Source organism: Monodelphis domestica, chromosome 7, assembly GCF_027887165.1.
Source record: "Monodelphis domestica isolate mMonDom1 chromosome 7, mMonDom1.pri, whole genome shotgun sequence".
Taxonomy (NCBI): Eukaryota; Metazoa; Chordata; class Mammalia; order Didelphimorphia; family Didelphidae; genus Monodelphis; species Monodelphis domestica.
The window spans coordinates 135,661,795-135,679,683 of NC_077233.1; the positions used below are offsets into that span (position 1 = coordinate 135,661,795).

At 41.5% G+C, this 17,889-nt stretch overlaps 1 protein-coding gene across 2 annotated transcripts in view; it reads right to left on the minus strand.

Annotated features, from left to right (window-relative positions):
* Positions 1-456: 456 nt before the first annotated feature.
* Positions 457-17,889, minus strand: part of CD19 (CD19 molecule) — a 41,313-nt gene continuing 23,880 nt past the window's right edge. Inside the window, exons 4-15 of one of the 2 annotated variants that reach the window (XM_056805515.1) lie at positions 12,930-13,229; positions 12,648-12,755; positions 12,404-12,452; positions 11,569-11,657; positions 3,118-3,216; positions 2,582-2,668; positions 2,316-2,393; positions 2,109-2,165; positions 1,941-1,997; positions 1,252-1,347; positions 1,062-1,149; positions 457-765 (exon numbers count right to left, since the gene is read on the minus strand). In XM_056805515.1, the coding sequence (XP_056661493.1) occupies positions 759-765; positions 1,062-1,149; positions 1,252-1,347; positions 1,941-1,997; positions 2,109-2,165; positions 2,316-2,393; positions 2,582-2,668; positions 3,118-3,216; positions 11,569-11,657; positions 12,404-12,452; positions 12,648-12,755; positions 12,930-13,229 (1,115 nt within the window). In that variant the 3' untranslated portion in view covers positions 457-758. The remainder of the gene's footprint in view (positions 766-1,061; positions 1,150-1,251; positions 1,348-1,940; positions 1,998-2,108; positions 2,166-2,315; positions 2,394-2,581; positions 2,669-3,117; positions 3,217-11,568; positions 11,658-12,403; positions 12,453-12,647; positions 12,756-12,929; positions 13,230-17,889) is intronic. The other variant, XM_056805516.1, reaches the window with a different exon arrangement.

Below are 17,889 nucleotides of genomic sequence, written 5' to 3' on the forward strand. Positions count from 1 at the left end.
CATAGGAAAATGGGATTAAGAGACTTTCCCAAAGTCACAGCTAGGAAGTATCTGAGGCCATATTTGAACCCAGACACCCCACCTACCCCAACTCCAAGTCTGGCTCTCTATCCACTGAGCCACCTAGCTGCCCCTGTGAGTTCACAGCCTTATCTAGGGTAGTCAGGTTGAGAAATGGTACCCATAGGTGTTACATATATATTATTTTATACTTACTTATCTGTGGTCGGTTATTTACCTCTAGCAGAATATGACCTTTTTGAGGGCAGGGTCTATTTAATTTTTTTTATCATCAATAGAAAAATTGGGAGGAGGGGCAGGTTTGGGTCAGGGAGAAATGATGCATTTTCTTCATATGTTAGACACTCCACGGATATTTGTTGAATGAATGAATTAATCAGACAGATGGATGGTTCCAATCCAGAATAGCCCCGGGGCCAAAGGACCCAGGGAAGCTCTGGAAGTGTGCTGAAGAAGCTTCTCCCCAAGAAGAAATGATTTGATCTAAGATGATGGATTTTCAGAGACCACTCGGGAAACTAGAGACACATTCTTTGCTTCCATTCCATTATCCACCCCCTCTCCAATACACAATCATAGTTTTTTGGAATTAGGAACCTGAGGATTTTATTGAGGACGATAAGGGATAATGGGCACATACTCACACACATATACACACATTCTGAACAAGATTAGGCCTTAGTCACCCCAGAGAGAGAGCCTAAGCATCAAAAGAACGCTAAATTGGGGTGGTGTCTCTATGACCTAAGGAGGGAAAGAGGAAAACGGGAGGTTGGTGTTCGGTGGGTACCTTTCCCTCCCTCTGACCCTCTGCAAATCTCTCCCTTCTCAAACATCAGGCATCATCCCATCTTCTCTAATGATCCTTGCTTCATCTTCTCTATCCCACGCTAAAAAAAAGACTTCCCCTCCTCCAGTCCCTTCCCCTTGATCCCAGAATCCCATCTTCCCACCTAAGTTCCCCATCTCCCCTCCCCAACCTCTGGAGAGAGCCTGTCTCCTACTCCCTTTAGGGGCTGGGTAGCAGTGGAGGGGCTCACCTATTGTTCCAGGTCGGGGCCCAACCCCCAGCCTCCCATTCTGGACCAGCCTCTTCTGGATTCTCCATATTCTCATAGGAGTCACCATCTGAACAGCACAAGGGATTGGGTTAAAGGAGGAAAGGGAGAGAAAGGAGTCCCCTCGGATCCTGGAAAGCTTCAACGGGCCTGAGGGCTGAAAGACACTCACCTTCCTCCTGACTTGGACCAGGCTGGGGATGGAGGTTCCGGATCTGAGGGGCAGCATAGAGGATCCCTCTCATGTCCTCATATGACTGAGACCCTGCTAGCAGGAGAAGGGGATGCTCATGGGAAAGAAGAAGGTTGAACAGGGCACAGATGGTCGGAAGGTGGGGTTGGGGAGAGGGGCCCGGGAGCCTGAGTGGAGGGCATGAGCCCATATCTCAATGCAGAAGTGGTTGGGCTCAGTCTCAGGAAGATGCATGAGGACAGGAACCAGTGTCTTTCCCAGACTTTGTATCTTCTCCAGTCCTCTACACATGTTTGCTGGAGGACTGACCAAATGGGTAATGTCAGGACTAGCTTAGGATCAGTCATAATTAAGGTCAGAACTAGGTTTGAGATAATAATGAAATAATATTTAAAAAATAAATACTGTGCATTGGTCTCAAGTCAGAAGAGAAGTCAAAGCAGGAAGTAAGGGACTAGTCCAGGGTCACCCAGCTAGGAAGCATCTGAGGTCAAATTTGAACCCAGGACCTCCCTTCTCTAGACCTGACTCTCAATCCCCTGAGCTACCCAGCTGCCTCCTGAAACAGCATTTATAAAAAAGCTTTTAGCACACTAGGTGCTATATAAATATTTATTCCCTTCTACTTCACTGAGGCCAGAGTCAGAGTGGATTGTCCCACATCTCACCAAGGGAAGAAACCTCCCGGCAGGCATCCCAGACAGGTCCTTTGGGGAACAGGAAACCTAGAGGGAAAAAGAAAAAAGAATTCCTTCAGTCCTTGGGTCTGCTGGACTAACCTTCTACTCAACTTTTCACTCTCCCAGCCCCTAAATTAGGAATGTTCTTGCCTCTACCTGTTGTTGTGTAGACAGGTGGAACCATTTCCTTGTTCTCGTTTTCATAAGACTCTGCTGTTGGAGAGAGGAGGGAGAAGGTGGAAGAGAGGGGGCTGCTTGTTTCCCCAGGAGCTCTCTGGGACTGCCCTTCCCTTTCCCAGCCCTACTTAGGCTCCTTGCGGGTCCCCTCTATCCTAGGATGTCCTTCCCCCAATTCCTTCTTACCAGTGGAGAAGGAATCATCATCCTCCATTTCCTCAGCAGCCATCCTTCCTTTCTCCTCATTCTCATAGCCCCAGCCATCTGGAGAGGGAAGGGAGTTAGAGAGAGTGCTAGACACTTCTGCCGGTGGCCCCTCAAAGCCTACTTGCTCATCCAGGGCCTTTGAGAGAGGGAAGAAGGGGAGTGGGCCAGAGGGAGGGCTTGCTGAGCAGGGAAGATGTAACAAGAAAGAGATGAGGTCTTGAATGAGGGGAGTAGTCCATCATTACCTTGGGAGATCTGGTCCTGGCTATTTTCATAGGCCACAGAAGCCCCTTCACCATCTGGCTCCTCATAACCTTCCCCTTCTTCCTCTTCTGGATGTGTGGAATAGATATGGTCATTGCCCCCCAGTTCCCCAGCTCATCTTGAAATGCTATTCTCTCCCACACAGACACCCACTTTCACTGACCAGATGCCCATAACTCATCCTCCTCAGGGCCTAGGAAGTAGACTACCCCTTTGCAAATGCCTCTCTTGCCCCATGCCACAGAGGATACTAGGATAACGGACTGAGATCTGACATGAAAATTAAATATCATTTTGCCCAGTTTTTTTTTTACAGATGAAGCAATTGAAACTCACAGAGAGGAAGTGACTTTCCCAAGACCACACAGCTAATAAGCATCAGAATAAGGATTCCACTGGAAATCCAATGCCTACTAATCATGCTCCTTTCTTCTCTGACTTGTCTCTGGCTCTAGCCCAAGGCTCTTTTTCTAGACTGGGAAGCACAGATACAATCCCTCATACAAGAGTCACTCACCCTCCTGCCCAGTGATTCCTGTGTCTTTGTCCCTTTGGTATGGGTTCCCAAGGGATGGAGTGACTCCTCCAAAACCAGGGGTCCATTTCAGGGTCCGAACTAGAGGACAGAAATGGAGTAGGGTCAATTTTTATCACCTTTTATTTCTCTCTAATTGACTCCCTAAAACTCCCTTCTCTTCATCTCAAAATCCCTTGATGTCTTTTCCCACTCTCTTCCTTTTCCCCCCAATCACAGACGAAGGAATGGCTTTTCTCCTAACCATCCTTCTGTGTGTGCACTTAATTCCATCCCCTCCCCTCTTTCCAAGTAGATCTAAACTTGGATTCTTTCTTTAAAAAAAAATCTTACCTTCTGTCTTAGCATAAATATTGAGTGTCACTTCCAAGGCAGGAGGGTGGTAAGAACCAGGCAATTGGGGTTAAGTGACTTGCCCAGGGTCACTCAGCTAAGAAGGGTCTGAAGTAACATTTGAACCCAGGACTTCCCATCTCCAGGCCTGGCTTTCTATCCAATGGGCCACCTAGCTGCCCCTTCATTGATTCTCTCTCAACCCCACCCAGGCCAACACACACACACACACCTTCAACAACTCCTTTAAAAATATTCGCTAAAGATGACATGGGCTGAGGGGATATGGTTGGGGATGTAGACTCTAAATGAACATCCTAGTGCAAACACCAACAACATGGAAATAGGTCCTGATCAAGGACCCAATTAAATTATACATCGGCTGTGGGAAGGGTGGGTGGAGAGGAGAGAGGAAAATAATGTGATTATTGTAACCAAGAAATAATGTTCCAAATTGTCTAAATAAATTAATTTTTTAAAAAGAAAATAAAAAAGAATAATATTCACTAAAAGGGGGGGGGTAGAAAGGGAAGTAAAATAAGGGTGGGAATTAGGGGGACTGATTAAAAACAAAACATTGGTGTTGAAGGAAATAGTGAAAGAAGAAAAGGAAGGACTAGGAGTGGAAATCAAAATGCTGGGAAATACACAGTTGGTAATCATAACTCTGAATGTGAATGGAATGAACTCACCCATAAAACACAAGCAAATAGCAGAGTAGATTAGAAACCAAAACCCTATCATATGCTGTCTACAAGAAATACACACGAGGAAGGTAGACATGCATAAGGCAAGAAAGAGAATGAAGCCAAATCTATTGGGTATCAACTGATTAAAAAAAAAGGCAGGAGTCTCAAACATGATATCTGACAAAGCCAAAGTAAAAGTAAATCTAGTTAAAAGTGATAGGGAAAGTAATCACATCCTGATAAAAAGCAGTATAGACAATGAGGAAATATCCATACTCAACATGTATGCACCAAATGGCATAGCATCCAAATTTCTAAAGGAGAAACTAGTGGAGCTCAAGGATGAAATAGATAGAAAAACTATAATAGTGGGAGACCTGAACCTTCCTCTATCAGAACTAGATAAATCAAACCAAAAAATAAATAAGAAAGAAGTAAGAGAAGTGAATGAAATCTTAGAAAAATTAGAGTTAGTAGATATGTGGAGAAAAATAAATAGGGACAAAAAGGAATACACCTTCTTTTCAGCAGCACATGGTATATTCACAAAGATTGACCATGTATTAGGGCATAAAATCATTGTAAACAAGTGCAAAAGAGCAGAAATAATAAATGCAACCTTGTCAGATCACAAGGCAATGAAAATAATAATTAGTTAGGGTATGTGGAAAGGTAAATAAAAAATTAATAGGAAATTAAACAATATGATTCTCCAGAATTGATTAAAGAGCAAATCATAGAAACAATAATTTCATTGAAGAAAATGACAATGATGAAACATCTTTTCAAAATCTATGGGATGCAGCCAAAGCAGTACTCAGGGGGAAATTCCTTGAGTTCATATATTAACAAATTAGAGAGGGCAGAGATCAATGAATTGGACATGCAAATTAAAAAACTAGAAAGTGAACAAATTAAAAACCCTCAGATGAAGACTAAATTAGAGATCCTAAAAATCAAAGGAGAAATTAATAAAATTGAAAGTCAAAGAACTCTTGATTTAATAAATAAGATTAGAAGCTGGTACTTTGGAAAAAAAAAAAACAAATAAAATAGACAAAGTACTGGTCAGTCTAATTAAAAAAAGAAAAGAAGAAAACCAAATTGACAGTATCCAAAATGAAAAGGGAGACCTCACCTTTAATGAAGAGGAAATTAAGGCAATCATTAAAAACTATTATGCCCAATTATACGGCAATAAATATGGCAATCTAGGTGAGATGGATGAATACTTACAAAAATATAAATTGCCTAGACTAACAGAGGAAGAAATAGACTACCTAAACAACCCCATATCAGAAAAAGAAATTGAATAAGCCATCAAAGAACTCCCTAAGAAAAAATCTCCAGGTCCAGATGGATTCACAAATGAATTCTATCAAACAGTCAAAGAACAACTAATCCCAATATTATACAAACTATTTGACAGATTAAGCAAAGAAGGGATACTTCCAAATTCCTTTTACGACACAAATATGGTACTGATGATTCCAAAGCCAGGCAGGTCAAAAACAGAGAAAGAAAACTACAGACCAATCTCCTTAATGAATATAGATGCAAAAATCTTAAATAGGATACTAGCAAAAAGACTCCAGCAAGTGATCACGAGCATTATTCACTATGACCAGGTGGGATTCATACCAGGAATGCAAGGATGGTTCAATATTAGGAAAACCATCCACATAAGTGACCATATTAACAAGCAAACTGACAAAAATCACATGATTATCTCAATAGATGCAGAAAAAGCCTTTGACAAAATGCAACACTCATTCCTATTGAAAACACTAGAAAGCATAGGAATAGAAAGGCCTTTCCTAAAAATAATAAACAGTATATATCTAAAACCATCAACAAACATCATCTGCAATGGGGATAAACTAGAAGCCTTCCCAGTAAGATGAGGAGTGAAACAAGGATGCCCATTATTACCTCTATTATTTAACATTGTACTAGAAACACTAGCTGCAGCAATTAGAGAAGAAAAAGAAATTGAAGGTATTAAAATAGTCAATGAAGAGACCAAGCTATCATTCTTTGCAGATGATATGATGGTCTACTTAAAGAATCCTAGAGAATCAACCAAAAAGCTAGTCAAAATAATCAACAACTTTAGCAAAGTTGCAGGATACAACATAAACCCATATAAGTCATCAGCATTTCTATATATTTCCAACACATCTCAGCAACAAGAATTAGAAAGAGAAATTCCATTTAAAATCACCCTAGGCAATATAAAATACTTAGGAATCTAAAGCCTCCTGCCAGCGAGAAGCTTTATGGTAGGAAAATAGAAAAGGGAGAGAAGTTTTGGATCCTGCAAAAGGCGTGAAGGAGCCAAGCTTTTGAGATGTCAATAATGAGTCAGTAATCAATTATTATTAATATTTGGGAGCCGCAGCCATGCTCCAATCAATGGACATCACTGAAAGGCTATTTTCCCCCCAGAGATCCTGTTTAACACTACACTGGTCAAGGATGATATAGCTCAGCTGGGAGAATGAATAGAGACTAATAGAATTAGAGAATGCTAGGTATTAGCATTGGAAAAGAAAGAGAGACACACCTGGCCGAAGGCCAGGCCTCAGGTAAAGATAGAGAGAAGAGAGAAAGGTGGAAGGACAGCAAACCTGTAGCTCATCCAAGAAGAAGCAGGAAGAGAAAGAGAGAGAGAGAGAGGAAGAGAGAGGAGGAGCTGGCCACAGCTTTCCAATTTATTGTCTTTGATAGTGTATTGCCATTGGATAATTGCAAATTACAACAAGGTGAAGGTGGGAGTTTCATCCTCAGGTGAGTGCCATGCGCAGAATGGCCATGTGCCCATTCACAAACCTTGTCTCTTTATAATATCTATGGGCTGGACTGCTACAGAATCTATCTCCCAAGAGAAACACAGGAACTATATGACCACACTACAAAACACTCTCCACACAATTAAAACTAGATCTAAACAATTGGAAAAACATTAATGCTCATGGATAGGACAAGCTAACATAATAAAAATGACCATCCTACCCAAATTAATTTACTTATTTAGTGCCATACCCATTGAACTACCAAAAAACTTTTTTACTGAATTAGAAAAAACTATAACGAAGTTCATTTGGAAGAACAAAAGATCAAGGATATCCAGAGAAATAATGAAAAAAAATGCAAAGGAAGGAGGCCTTGCAGTCCCAGATCTCAAACTATACTATAAAGCAGTGGTCATCAAAACAATTTGGTACTGGCTAAGAGACAGAAAGGAGGATCAGTGAAATAGACTTGGGGTAAGTGACCTCAGCAAGGCAGGCTATGATAAGTCCAAAGATCCCAGCTTTTGGGACCAAAATCCACCATTTGATAAAAACTGCTGGAAATATTGGAAGACAGTATGGGAGAGATTAGGTCTGAATCAACATCTCACACACTACACCCAGATAAATTCAGAATGGGTGAATGACCTGAATATAAAGAAGGAAAATATAAGCAAATTACATGAACATAGGATAGTATACATATCAGATCTTTGGGAAAGGAAAGACTTTAAAACCAAGCAAGAGCTAGAAAAAAAAAATCACAAAATAAATTTAAAAAAATCATAAAATAAACAATATTGATTACATTAAATTAAAAAGGTTTTGTACAAATAAAACCAATGCAAAATTAGAAGGGAAGCAACAAATTGCAAAACAATCTTCATAAGAAAAATCTTTGACAAAGGTCTAATTACTCAAATTTATAAAGAGTTAAATCAATTGTACAAAAAATCAAGCCATTCTCCAATTGATAAATGGGCAAGGGATATGATTAGGCAATTTTAAGTTAAAGATATCAAAACTATTAATAAGCACATGAAAAAGTGTTCTAAATATCTCATAATCAGAGAAATGCAAATCAAAACAACTCTGAGGTACCACCTCACACCTAGCAAATTGGCTAACATGATAGCAACAAAAAGTAATGAGTACTGGAGGGGATGTGGCAAAATTGGGACATTAATGCATTGCTGGTGGAGTTGTGAATTGATCCAACCATTCTGGAGGGCAATTTGGAACTATGCCCAAAGGGCGATAAAAGACTGTCTGCCCTTTGATCCAGCCATAGCACTGCTGGGTTTGTACCCCAAGAGATAATAAGGAAAAAGACTTGTACAAGAATATTCATAGCTGTACTCTTTGTGGTGGCAAAAAATTGGAAAATGAGGGGATGCCCTTCAATTGGGGAATGGCTGAACAAATTGTGGTATCTGTTGGTGATGGAATACTATTGTGCTCAAAGGAATAATAAAGTGGAGGAATTCCATGTGAACTGGAATGACCTTCAGGAACTGATGCAGAGTGAAAGGAGAAGAACCAGGAGAACATTGTACACAGAGACTGATACACTGTGGTACAGTCAATGTAATGGACTTCTCCATTAGTGGCAATGCAATGTCCCTGAACAATCTGCAGGGATCTATGAGAAAAAAACGCTATCCACATTCAGAGGAAAAACTGTGGAAGTAGAAACATTGAAGAAAAAGAACTGCTTGACTACATGGGTCGAGGGGGATATGGTTGGGGATGTGGACTCTGGGTGAACATCCTAATGCAAACATCAACAGCATGGAAATAGGTTCTGATCAAAGACACATTAATACCCAGTGGAATTGCATGACACCTATGGGAAGGGTGGGGGGAGGGGAGGTAGGGAAGTAATATGATTCTTGTAACCAAGGAATAATGTTCTAAACTGACTAAATTATATTAATTATAAATAAATAAATGTAAACTCCTTGACACCAGGGACTGTCTCACTCTTTATCCTCATCACTTGGCCACGGTAAAGCAAACTTTAATAAATGTTTTTTTTTAAATATTCACTAAACTCTATCCCCACAAATTGTGTTTTTCATTTTCTATCTCTCTTTTTCTCAGCCAAACACGTTGAGAAAGCTGTCTACACTCGCTGCCCCCACTTCCTCTGCTCTGTCTCACTTCTCAACCTTTGAAGCAATTTGGCTTCTGACCTCATTACCCAAATCAAACCACTCTCTCTAAAGTTACCAATGATCTTATAATTGTCTATTTGATAGTAATTTAACCATGAAGTCCTTCCTCCTCCCACCACAGAAAGATTACAGGGGGTCTGTAAGAATATATCTTATTTTATTATAATTGTGTTCCTTTGTAAGCCTATGTATTTTATTTCATAATTTAAGAACATTATTCTAAGGAATCTATAGATTTCACCATACCACCAAAGGAGTCTAGACCCAAAACAGGTTAGGCACCTGCTGCATTTGACACCACAGACCACCCTCTCCACCTGAGTACTCTCTCTTCTGTGGGTTTTCTTGACACTGCCCACTCCTGGTTCTCTCATCTACTTTCTTAGTCTCCTTTATTGGTTCATGATCCATTTTGCACCTCCTAATTGGGGGTGTTCCCTAGATTTCTTTTCTTTCCACACTTTCTCTCTTAATAACCTCATCCGTTCTCATGGGTTTAACTATCACCTCTATTAGGATGACTCTCAAATCTATATATCCAGCCCCTCTGGATCTCCCCTAAGCTTTAGCCCTGAATCACTAGTTGCCTTTGGACATCTCTAAATGGATGTCTTTGAAACATCTCAAGCCCAACATAGCTAAAGCTGAACTCAGCTTTCCTCTCAAACACACGGCTTTTTGTAGCATCCCAAGCATATTCACATCTATGAAATATAGATGACTGTATTACTACTGTGTCTCCAAGCATGAGGCTTTACCGATAAGCTTTGTGAAGGTAACCTTGACCTGATCATGAGACCTATTGCCCAACACAAGTCCATTAACATGCTCGGAGTCAATTCCCCGGGAAAGCACGGTTTGCAATGTACACGCCCAAAGGTGTTCCCTCTACCTTGCCACCCAATCTTAATTGTCTATACTTTGTGACGTGGTTACTACCTCCTTGGGAGTACCGCCCAAGCAGGACATGAATAAATTCAGAGGCAATCCCATGAACTTCCTCTTGGCCTTTCTCCCTTCCATGGAGCTCCACTGGGCTCCTCTATGACTATGTCTCTCTCTTCTTGACCTTCTCCTTCCCCGAGGCTGTAACCATCTCGGCCTGCATTCTCTATCTTAATCTCCTCAACCACCTTGTATTCCATTATCCTCATTTTCCGCCTTAAGGAAAATCATAGGGGTTGCCTGCCCTATCCAATCACTGATTTGTCCGTGTCTTTCATTCTCCACCCTGGTTCTCGGGCCCTACCTCTCCTCGGGTCCCATCACAAAGGTGAGCCCCTTCCCTTGTGGGACCCTGCTGGTCAGGGAAGTCCATTAAGGAAAACCCCACACTTTTCCAAACTTCCTTATTTCTGTCAAAGACATCACCACTCTTCCAGCCGCCCAGGTTTGTGAGCTCAGCTTTATCCTGCATTCCTCACTTTCATCCTGTATGGCCAACCAGTTTCCAGACCTGGCACTTTCTGTCTCTATATCATTTCTCATTTACAGCCCCTTCCCTCCATGCACACAGCTAGCACCTTAGCCCAGATCCCTATCACCTCTCCCTCCAAATCAGGCTCCCTAACTCAGATTTCTCACCAATCTGCTCCATCTTCCACACTGCTGCTCCAGTGATTTTTCCTTAAATTTAGATTTGGTCAGGTTACGTCCTGACTCAATCAGCTTCCTATTGCCTCTAGAATAGAATACAAATCCTCTCTAGCTTTTAAGGCCCTTTACAACCTAGCCCTTATAGGACATTACTCTGTCCTGCTTTCTGGGATTGAGCCAAACTGGCTCCCACACTCCATCTCCTATCTCTGTTCCTTAGCGTTAGACAGTCCTTCTCTTCCTCTGAGATTCAACGGAGTCCTTCCTGATCCCCCAGTTGTTAAGTGACCTCCCTCCCAAACTACCCTATATTTAATTGCTTTACATGTTGGTTCACCTTAGATTCATGCTACATACATTTAAACAGACTGCCAGTAGAGATTCTCATCACTTTGCCCGTCCCTTTAGCCTCCCAACGCCTCTCTCTTCTCCTTTTCCAACTTCTCCCTTCATCCTTCATTCATTCCTCTCTCTGAGCTCTCCGCTCTTCATCCATAGGGGCTCGGGCTGGGAGATGGCTTTTCTCCCCATAGCATTTATTTTTGTAAGTGAGTGATCTTATAAAGCCAAAACCCCAAAACATAAACCCAAGCAAACAATTGAAAAATCATCGGCTTTCATCTGCATTCTGACTGGGAGAAGTAGTTTTTTTTAGATTTGAAATTTGTTATTTAATTAATTTAGAATATTTTTCCATGGTTACATGATTCATGTTCTTTCCCTCCCCTCTTAAAGTCTTAAAGAAAAGGACTGACTTGAAGGAGTTGCAGGGCTGGGGCAGGAAGGGACCCAACTACATTCTCCGGGGATATCTCAGGTCAAGGGTTCAGGGACCTTGCTCACCATTTCCAGGGGTTGCCATCCCAGACATGGGTAGCACATTCCCATACTGACTCTGGCCTTCATTTCCTGGAGATGTCACTTTGAAGAACCTGATCCCAGAGAGAAAAGTGATAAGAAAAGCAAAGAAAAGAAACTGGAACATGAATCTAAGGAACTATGGGGCGGGCCACTAGGGGTCTGGGGGAACAGAAAGGAGCCTGAGGACTGGAGAGTCTAACAGAAAGAGCCAGGAGCTTGGAGTCCAAACCAATTTGAATCCTGGCTCCCTGGTTTACTAGCCATGCGGCCTTAGCTAAAGGTCTTAACCTCTCCGAATCTGTTTCCTTAACTGTAAAATTAGGAAAATAAAATCTGTGCCAGCACTGGTTTACTGTGAGAAAAACACTTTGTAAAACAAAAGCAGCTTTAGAAATGGGAGTTCCTACTATGGCTGATATGGAAGAGAAGAGAAGAGGGAAAAGGAGAGGAGAACAAGAGCCTCAGCCCTCAGTAGGGGTGCTGTCTTGAGATTCATGAAAGGGAGGAAGGAAGGAAGGAAGGAAGGAAGGAAGGAAGGAAGGAAGGAAGGAAGGAAGGAAGGAAGGAAGGAAGGAAGGAAGGAAGGAAGGAAGGAAGGAAGGAAGGAAGGAAGGAAGGAAGGAAAGAAGGAACGAACGAACGAAGGGAGGGAGGGAAGGAGGGAGGGAGGGAGGGAGGGAGGAAGGAACGAAGGAACAAACGAAGGAACGAACGAAGGAACGAAGGAACGAACAAAGGAACGAAGGGAGGGAGGGAGGGAACGAGGGAGGGAGGGAGGGAGGGAGGGAGGAAGGAAGGACAACTTGAGTTTACTTACCTCCCAGTGCGATCGGTCATCCGCTTCCTTTTTCTCAGTAAGAGCAGGGCTAGCCAGGAGTCAGAGGAGGCTTTGGGTTAGAGTCTGAAAGGCTGGAATTGGGGAGGGAGCCTGGATATAGACAGACCCAGGGATGGGGCAGTAGGTGGCCATTCCTTAGGGAAGTCCGTATTGAAATAGGATGAGGTGAGGGCAAAGACCAGGGCTAGGGCTAGGGCTAGGAGAGGAGGAGGCAGTCACTCACCTTTCTGAACTTGGAGGAACCCAACCAGAGTGCCCAGACAGAAGGACACATAAGTCAGAGCAATGACTGGAACCTTCCAGCCTCCGGCTCCCAAGAGCCAGTGCCACACTGTGGAAGAGAAGAACAAGGATGAGGGATCTCCATCCTCCCTCTCCCTGTCTCCAGGGATAAGTGCTGAGCCGTGAGACCAGGGATCCCCACCCAGCAGCCCGTCAGGACTCACGTTCACACCCCACAGACTGTTCCAAGAAGAATGAAAGATGACTCTGTGTCTCTTCCTACCTGACCGGGGGATGACTTTCAGCTGGATGCTGATCGTGAGGTTGCCACTTCGACAGCTGTAGGAGCCCGCATCCTGGGGAACAACCTCTGGCAGAATGAGCAGGGCACCTTCCCCTCGCGTGCCTAGAACCCAGAACTCCCGAGCTGGGAGGCCCCTTCCCAGGTCCAAGCTCAGGAGGGAAGTGTTTTTCCCAGGACGCCAGTGAACCCAAGAGCTGGGGCCCCGGGTCAAGGAGTTTGGGGGGTGGTCGCAGGACAGCCAGAGCGGGGATCCAGGGGCCAATGTCAGTTCCACAGTATCTGGGAGAGAAAAACGACAGTGTAATTTATTTATTCACAAAATCTTGGCGTTGGAAGCGACCTCAGCTTCTGCCTAGTCCTATGCATGCCCGAGAATCTTCTCCATGTGGTCATCCAGTCTTCAATTAAGGGCCTAAAGGGAGTGGAGAAGAGTAGGAAGATTATGGAGTAAGATTCCTTTCATCACCTTCAAATAGCAACAAGTGTGCCAAAGAAAGGAAAAGAATAACAGGGAAGGGAGAAGAGAAAAAGAAAAGAAATTCTGACAAGAAGACCACGGTAGGATCATAGATTTAAAACTGAAAAATCTTATTTAACCCCCTCAATTTAAAGAGAACTAAAGGTCACAGAGGGGTCATGACTTGCCCAGGCTCACAGAGAATTAGAAGTAGGATTTGAGAGGGCAGCTGGGTAGCTCAGTGGATTGAGAGCCAGGCCTAGAGATGGAAGGTCCTGGGTTTAAATCTGACCTCAGACACTTCCTAGTTGGGTGACCCTGAGCAAGTCACTTAACCCCTATGGCCTAGCCCTTACTGCTCTTCTGCTTGGAACCAATACACAGTATTGATTCCAAGACAGAAGGTAAAAGTTAAAAAAAAAAAGAAGAAGTGGAATTTGAACCCAGGTCTTGGTAGTTCCAACCTCAGCATTCTATCCACTATACTACATTACTCATCTTTAATCAATCAACAAACACTAATTAAGGGCCTAAAGAAAATGTCAAAGAATGACTTGAGATAAGCCCAAAAACCTTCCCCCAATAATGAGTACATGAATATATATATACATATATATATAATAACATATACTTGTATAACATATGTATATAAAATTGCATAAAGGAAAGGAGAAATTGCAAAAAAAAAAAGCCCAATAATATAGTCAGAAGCAAAAAACTCTCAAAAACTCTCAAAAACTTTTCAAAGTAGTTAATAAGAAAAATGAAGACCTCGTATCTTAAAAGTGAATATAAATTAAATAAAAACATAAAAAGTTGACTGCAAGATTCAGAAGTTTGGAATAATCGGTGGAAAATGTTGATTAATTGGCAGCTAGGAGGCACAATACACAGAGTGCTGGGCCTGGGGTCAAGAAGACATGATTTTAAATCCAGCCTCAGATCCTTACTAGCTGTGTGACCCTGGGCAAGTCATTTAACCTCCATTGCTTAGCCCTTACCCAATTCCTGACAAAGAAATGATAGACTTGAATTGCAGAATAAAATATATGGATTAGGGAGGGAGAGGGGAGAGTTTGAGGAATGAAACATGTAGCCTCCCACGTATATTCTCAGGTTGAAAGTATTATTGATGTATTGATATTGTAACCTAAGTGCTCATATACCAGACTCATGGTCATAATACTTATTGATCATTGTATTCCCAAATCTTCAGTCCAAAGGCCAAAAGAATTCCTGGGTCAGGCTTTAGCTACCCCACCGTACTGGCTATCTCATTGTTAGACCACGTTCATTAACGAGGCACATGTTTGATTAACCTCCTCTTTGATTACATGATTGTCAATTGAACCAAAGTTAAATACTATGCCATGTCACAATGTTAGTTACCTCCCACTCCAAATTCCTAGATTTTACAATAAAAGATTGGGACCATGCACAGCTCTCTCTCAATACCATCAGAGGAGCAGGCACCATGGAGTCCATGTTTTTTAACTCTTTGTCTCTGAGTCTTTATTCCTTTATCTCTCTCTCTCTCTCTCTCTCTCTCTCTCTCTCTCTCTCTCTCTCTCTCTCTCTCTCTCTCTCTCTCTCTCTGTCTCTCTCTCTCTCTCTCTGTCTCTCTCTCTCTCTGTGTCTCTCTGTCTCTCTCTGTCTCTTTCTATCTCTCTCTCTGTCTCTCTCTCTCTCTCTCTGTGTCTCTGTCTCTGTCTCTGTCTCTTTCTCTCTCTCTCTTCTTTACCCATTTTCCCTCAGTTTCCATTCTCCTTCTCAGGTGTCCATCCATGAATATATTAAATTGTGGCTGCAGGCAGCTACAAAACAGAACATGGCCAATGTATAAATTTGTTTTGCTTGACTGTATATTTGTTACAAAGGTTTTGTCTTTCTTTTTTCAACAAAGAAGGGATGTGAAGGGTGGGATAGAGTTCTGTTCATAGAAAAAGGTTTCATGTTAAAAAAAAACAAAAATAATAATGCAAAGGGCTAGAGTACACTATATTATGCTTTGCTGAATCAAAAAAAAAAGCAAGAATTGCAAACATGATCTTAGACAAAGCAGAAATGAAAATATATTCTATCAAGAGGAATAAACATATAAACTACCTTGTGCTTAAAGGCACTATACACAATCTATAACCATGAACTAAAAGGCCTTCTAAGTGCATGAAGGAAACTAGCTGAAATACAAAAAAAAAAAATAAACAGTAATGCACTGATAGGAAACTTTGATGTTCCTCCATCAAAAATTGATGAATCTGACAAAAAAGAAAAAATTACAACTTGGCATTAAAAAATTTAATAGATATAAAGAATATCATAAGGGAATTTGAGAGCCTATACTGATTTTTTTTTCGGATGCATAGTACCTTCATTTTTAAAAATGATCTTGTCCCAAGGCATAAGGAACTCCTAAGTAAATGCAAAAAGAAAGAACTATTAACCGTATTCTTTATAGACCATGATGCCATAAAAATAGTAATCAATGAGGCAAATATGAGCAAAAGAGGCAGAACTAAGCAGAGACTAAAAATTCTATTCCAAGTAATGAGTGAATTAAAAATTGAATCATGGGAAAAAAATTGAATGTATATATGTATGCCTATATATATATACATATATATTCAAGAGAATAACATGGGACATAATATAGAAAATTTTATATGATGCTGGTAAAGCAGTGATAGATTTATAACTGAATAATTGCCTTTATAAAAGAGAAAAAGAGAGTACTAGTGAACTGATCACAGTCATGAAAATTAGAAAATCAAGAAACTAATACTTTTAAAAATATCAATAAAATTGATCAACTATCAACTAATTTAATTTTTTAAAAGAAAAGTGGGAAACAAAATTACAAAAATTGAAAATGAGAAGGGAAAATAACAAAAAAAAGGAAACCAAAAAATTTGTGTGAAACTAGAATGTCTAGTTGTTTTTGTTTGTCAAGACCTGTGATTTTATCTGTTTAGGGGGACTCCCCAGTCTAGGAAACTCCCTTTAGCAAAGTACATCAGCAATTCTGGTAACATATTGTTACAAATTTGCCTAGGGACATTGCCCAAGACCATATATCCAGAATGTGCTAGAGGCAAGACTTGAACACAGATGTTCTTGACTCCTCTCTTTGGTACTCAAGACTGCCTCTTATATTCAGTTATATGCCAAAATTGAAAATCTAAATAAAATAAACTGATATCTACAAAAATATAAAATTCTGAAATAAGGAAAACAGGAAATAGATACCCTAACAACACAATCTCAAAATAAGAAATTAAGCAAGCCATAAATAAACGGCTACAGAAAAAAAAAACTGCTAGAACCAGACTGCTTTACATGTACATTCTAGCAAATATTTAAAAAATTAAATAATCCCCATGCTATATAAACTATTTTCAAAACTAGTGAAAGAAGACACCCTAGTAAATTAGTTCTATAAGACAAACATGATCCTGATTCCCAACCTAGGGAAGGAAAAAGGCAGAAAATGTTACAAAAATGTCAATCAAAAGTAATATAGCAACATATACAAAAAATATTAATCATGACCAAGTTGTATTTATTTATAACAGGATATAACAGGATTTATAACAGGAATTGGCATATGCCCACAATGTCTCTAACAACATCTTCTCAAGTAGAAGAGCTTAGGGAGCTTGTTTTTAGAAGATCCTATAGTGGTAGTCTCTCGGTGGCCGAGAATGACTATTGTCTTTGTGCAGTTTCATCTACGGTGTACCCTCATGTGGCTTTGGAGTCCAAAGGCTGAGGCACACAGTTTGTGGCACATGGGGCCTGGGACGCCAGTTGTTATGGGAGGTGTGGTTGTGACCTGGTGTCGGCGTTCACGCACAGTGGCAAGACATCGACGTCTCTCATCTTCAAAGGCAGTGGCGGCATGGTTAATGTGGGTTCTCCAGCTGCTTCTGTCAGAGGCAGCAAGTTCTAGTTGCTTTGGTGTAATGCCAGCCCACTTCACATTGGACTTTAGCTGATCCTTGAATCTTTTCTTTGGTCAGCCTTGTTCCCTGAGTCCAGCTGACAGTTCATCATAGAATACCTGTCTTGGTATTCGCTTTGGGTCCATGTGGATGATGTGTCCAGACCATCGTAGCTGGGTTTTGAGGACCATGACTTCGATGCTGGTGGAGTTGGCTCTGTCAAGGACTTCCTGGTTGGTGATTCAGTCCTGCCATTGGATCCTCATGATTGACCAGAGGGAGAGTTGGTGGAATTGCTCCAGCTGTTTCATGTGCTTCCGGTACAGTGTCCATGTCTCACAACCGTACAGGAGCGAGCTGAGGACCACTGCATTGTACACTTTGAGCTTCGTCGCAGTGCTTACACCTCTGTGTTGGAGGACTTTGCAGCGCAGCCGCCCGAGTGCCTGGCTGACCTTTTGGATCCTGGCATTGATCTTGTGGTCTAGGGACCCGTCGTTGGCGATGGTGCTACCCAGGTACTTGAAAGTGTTGACGTTAG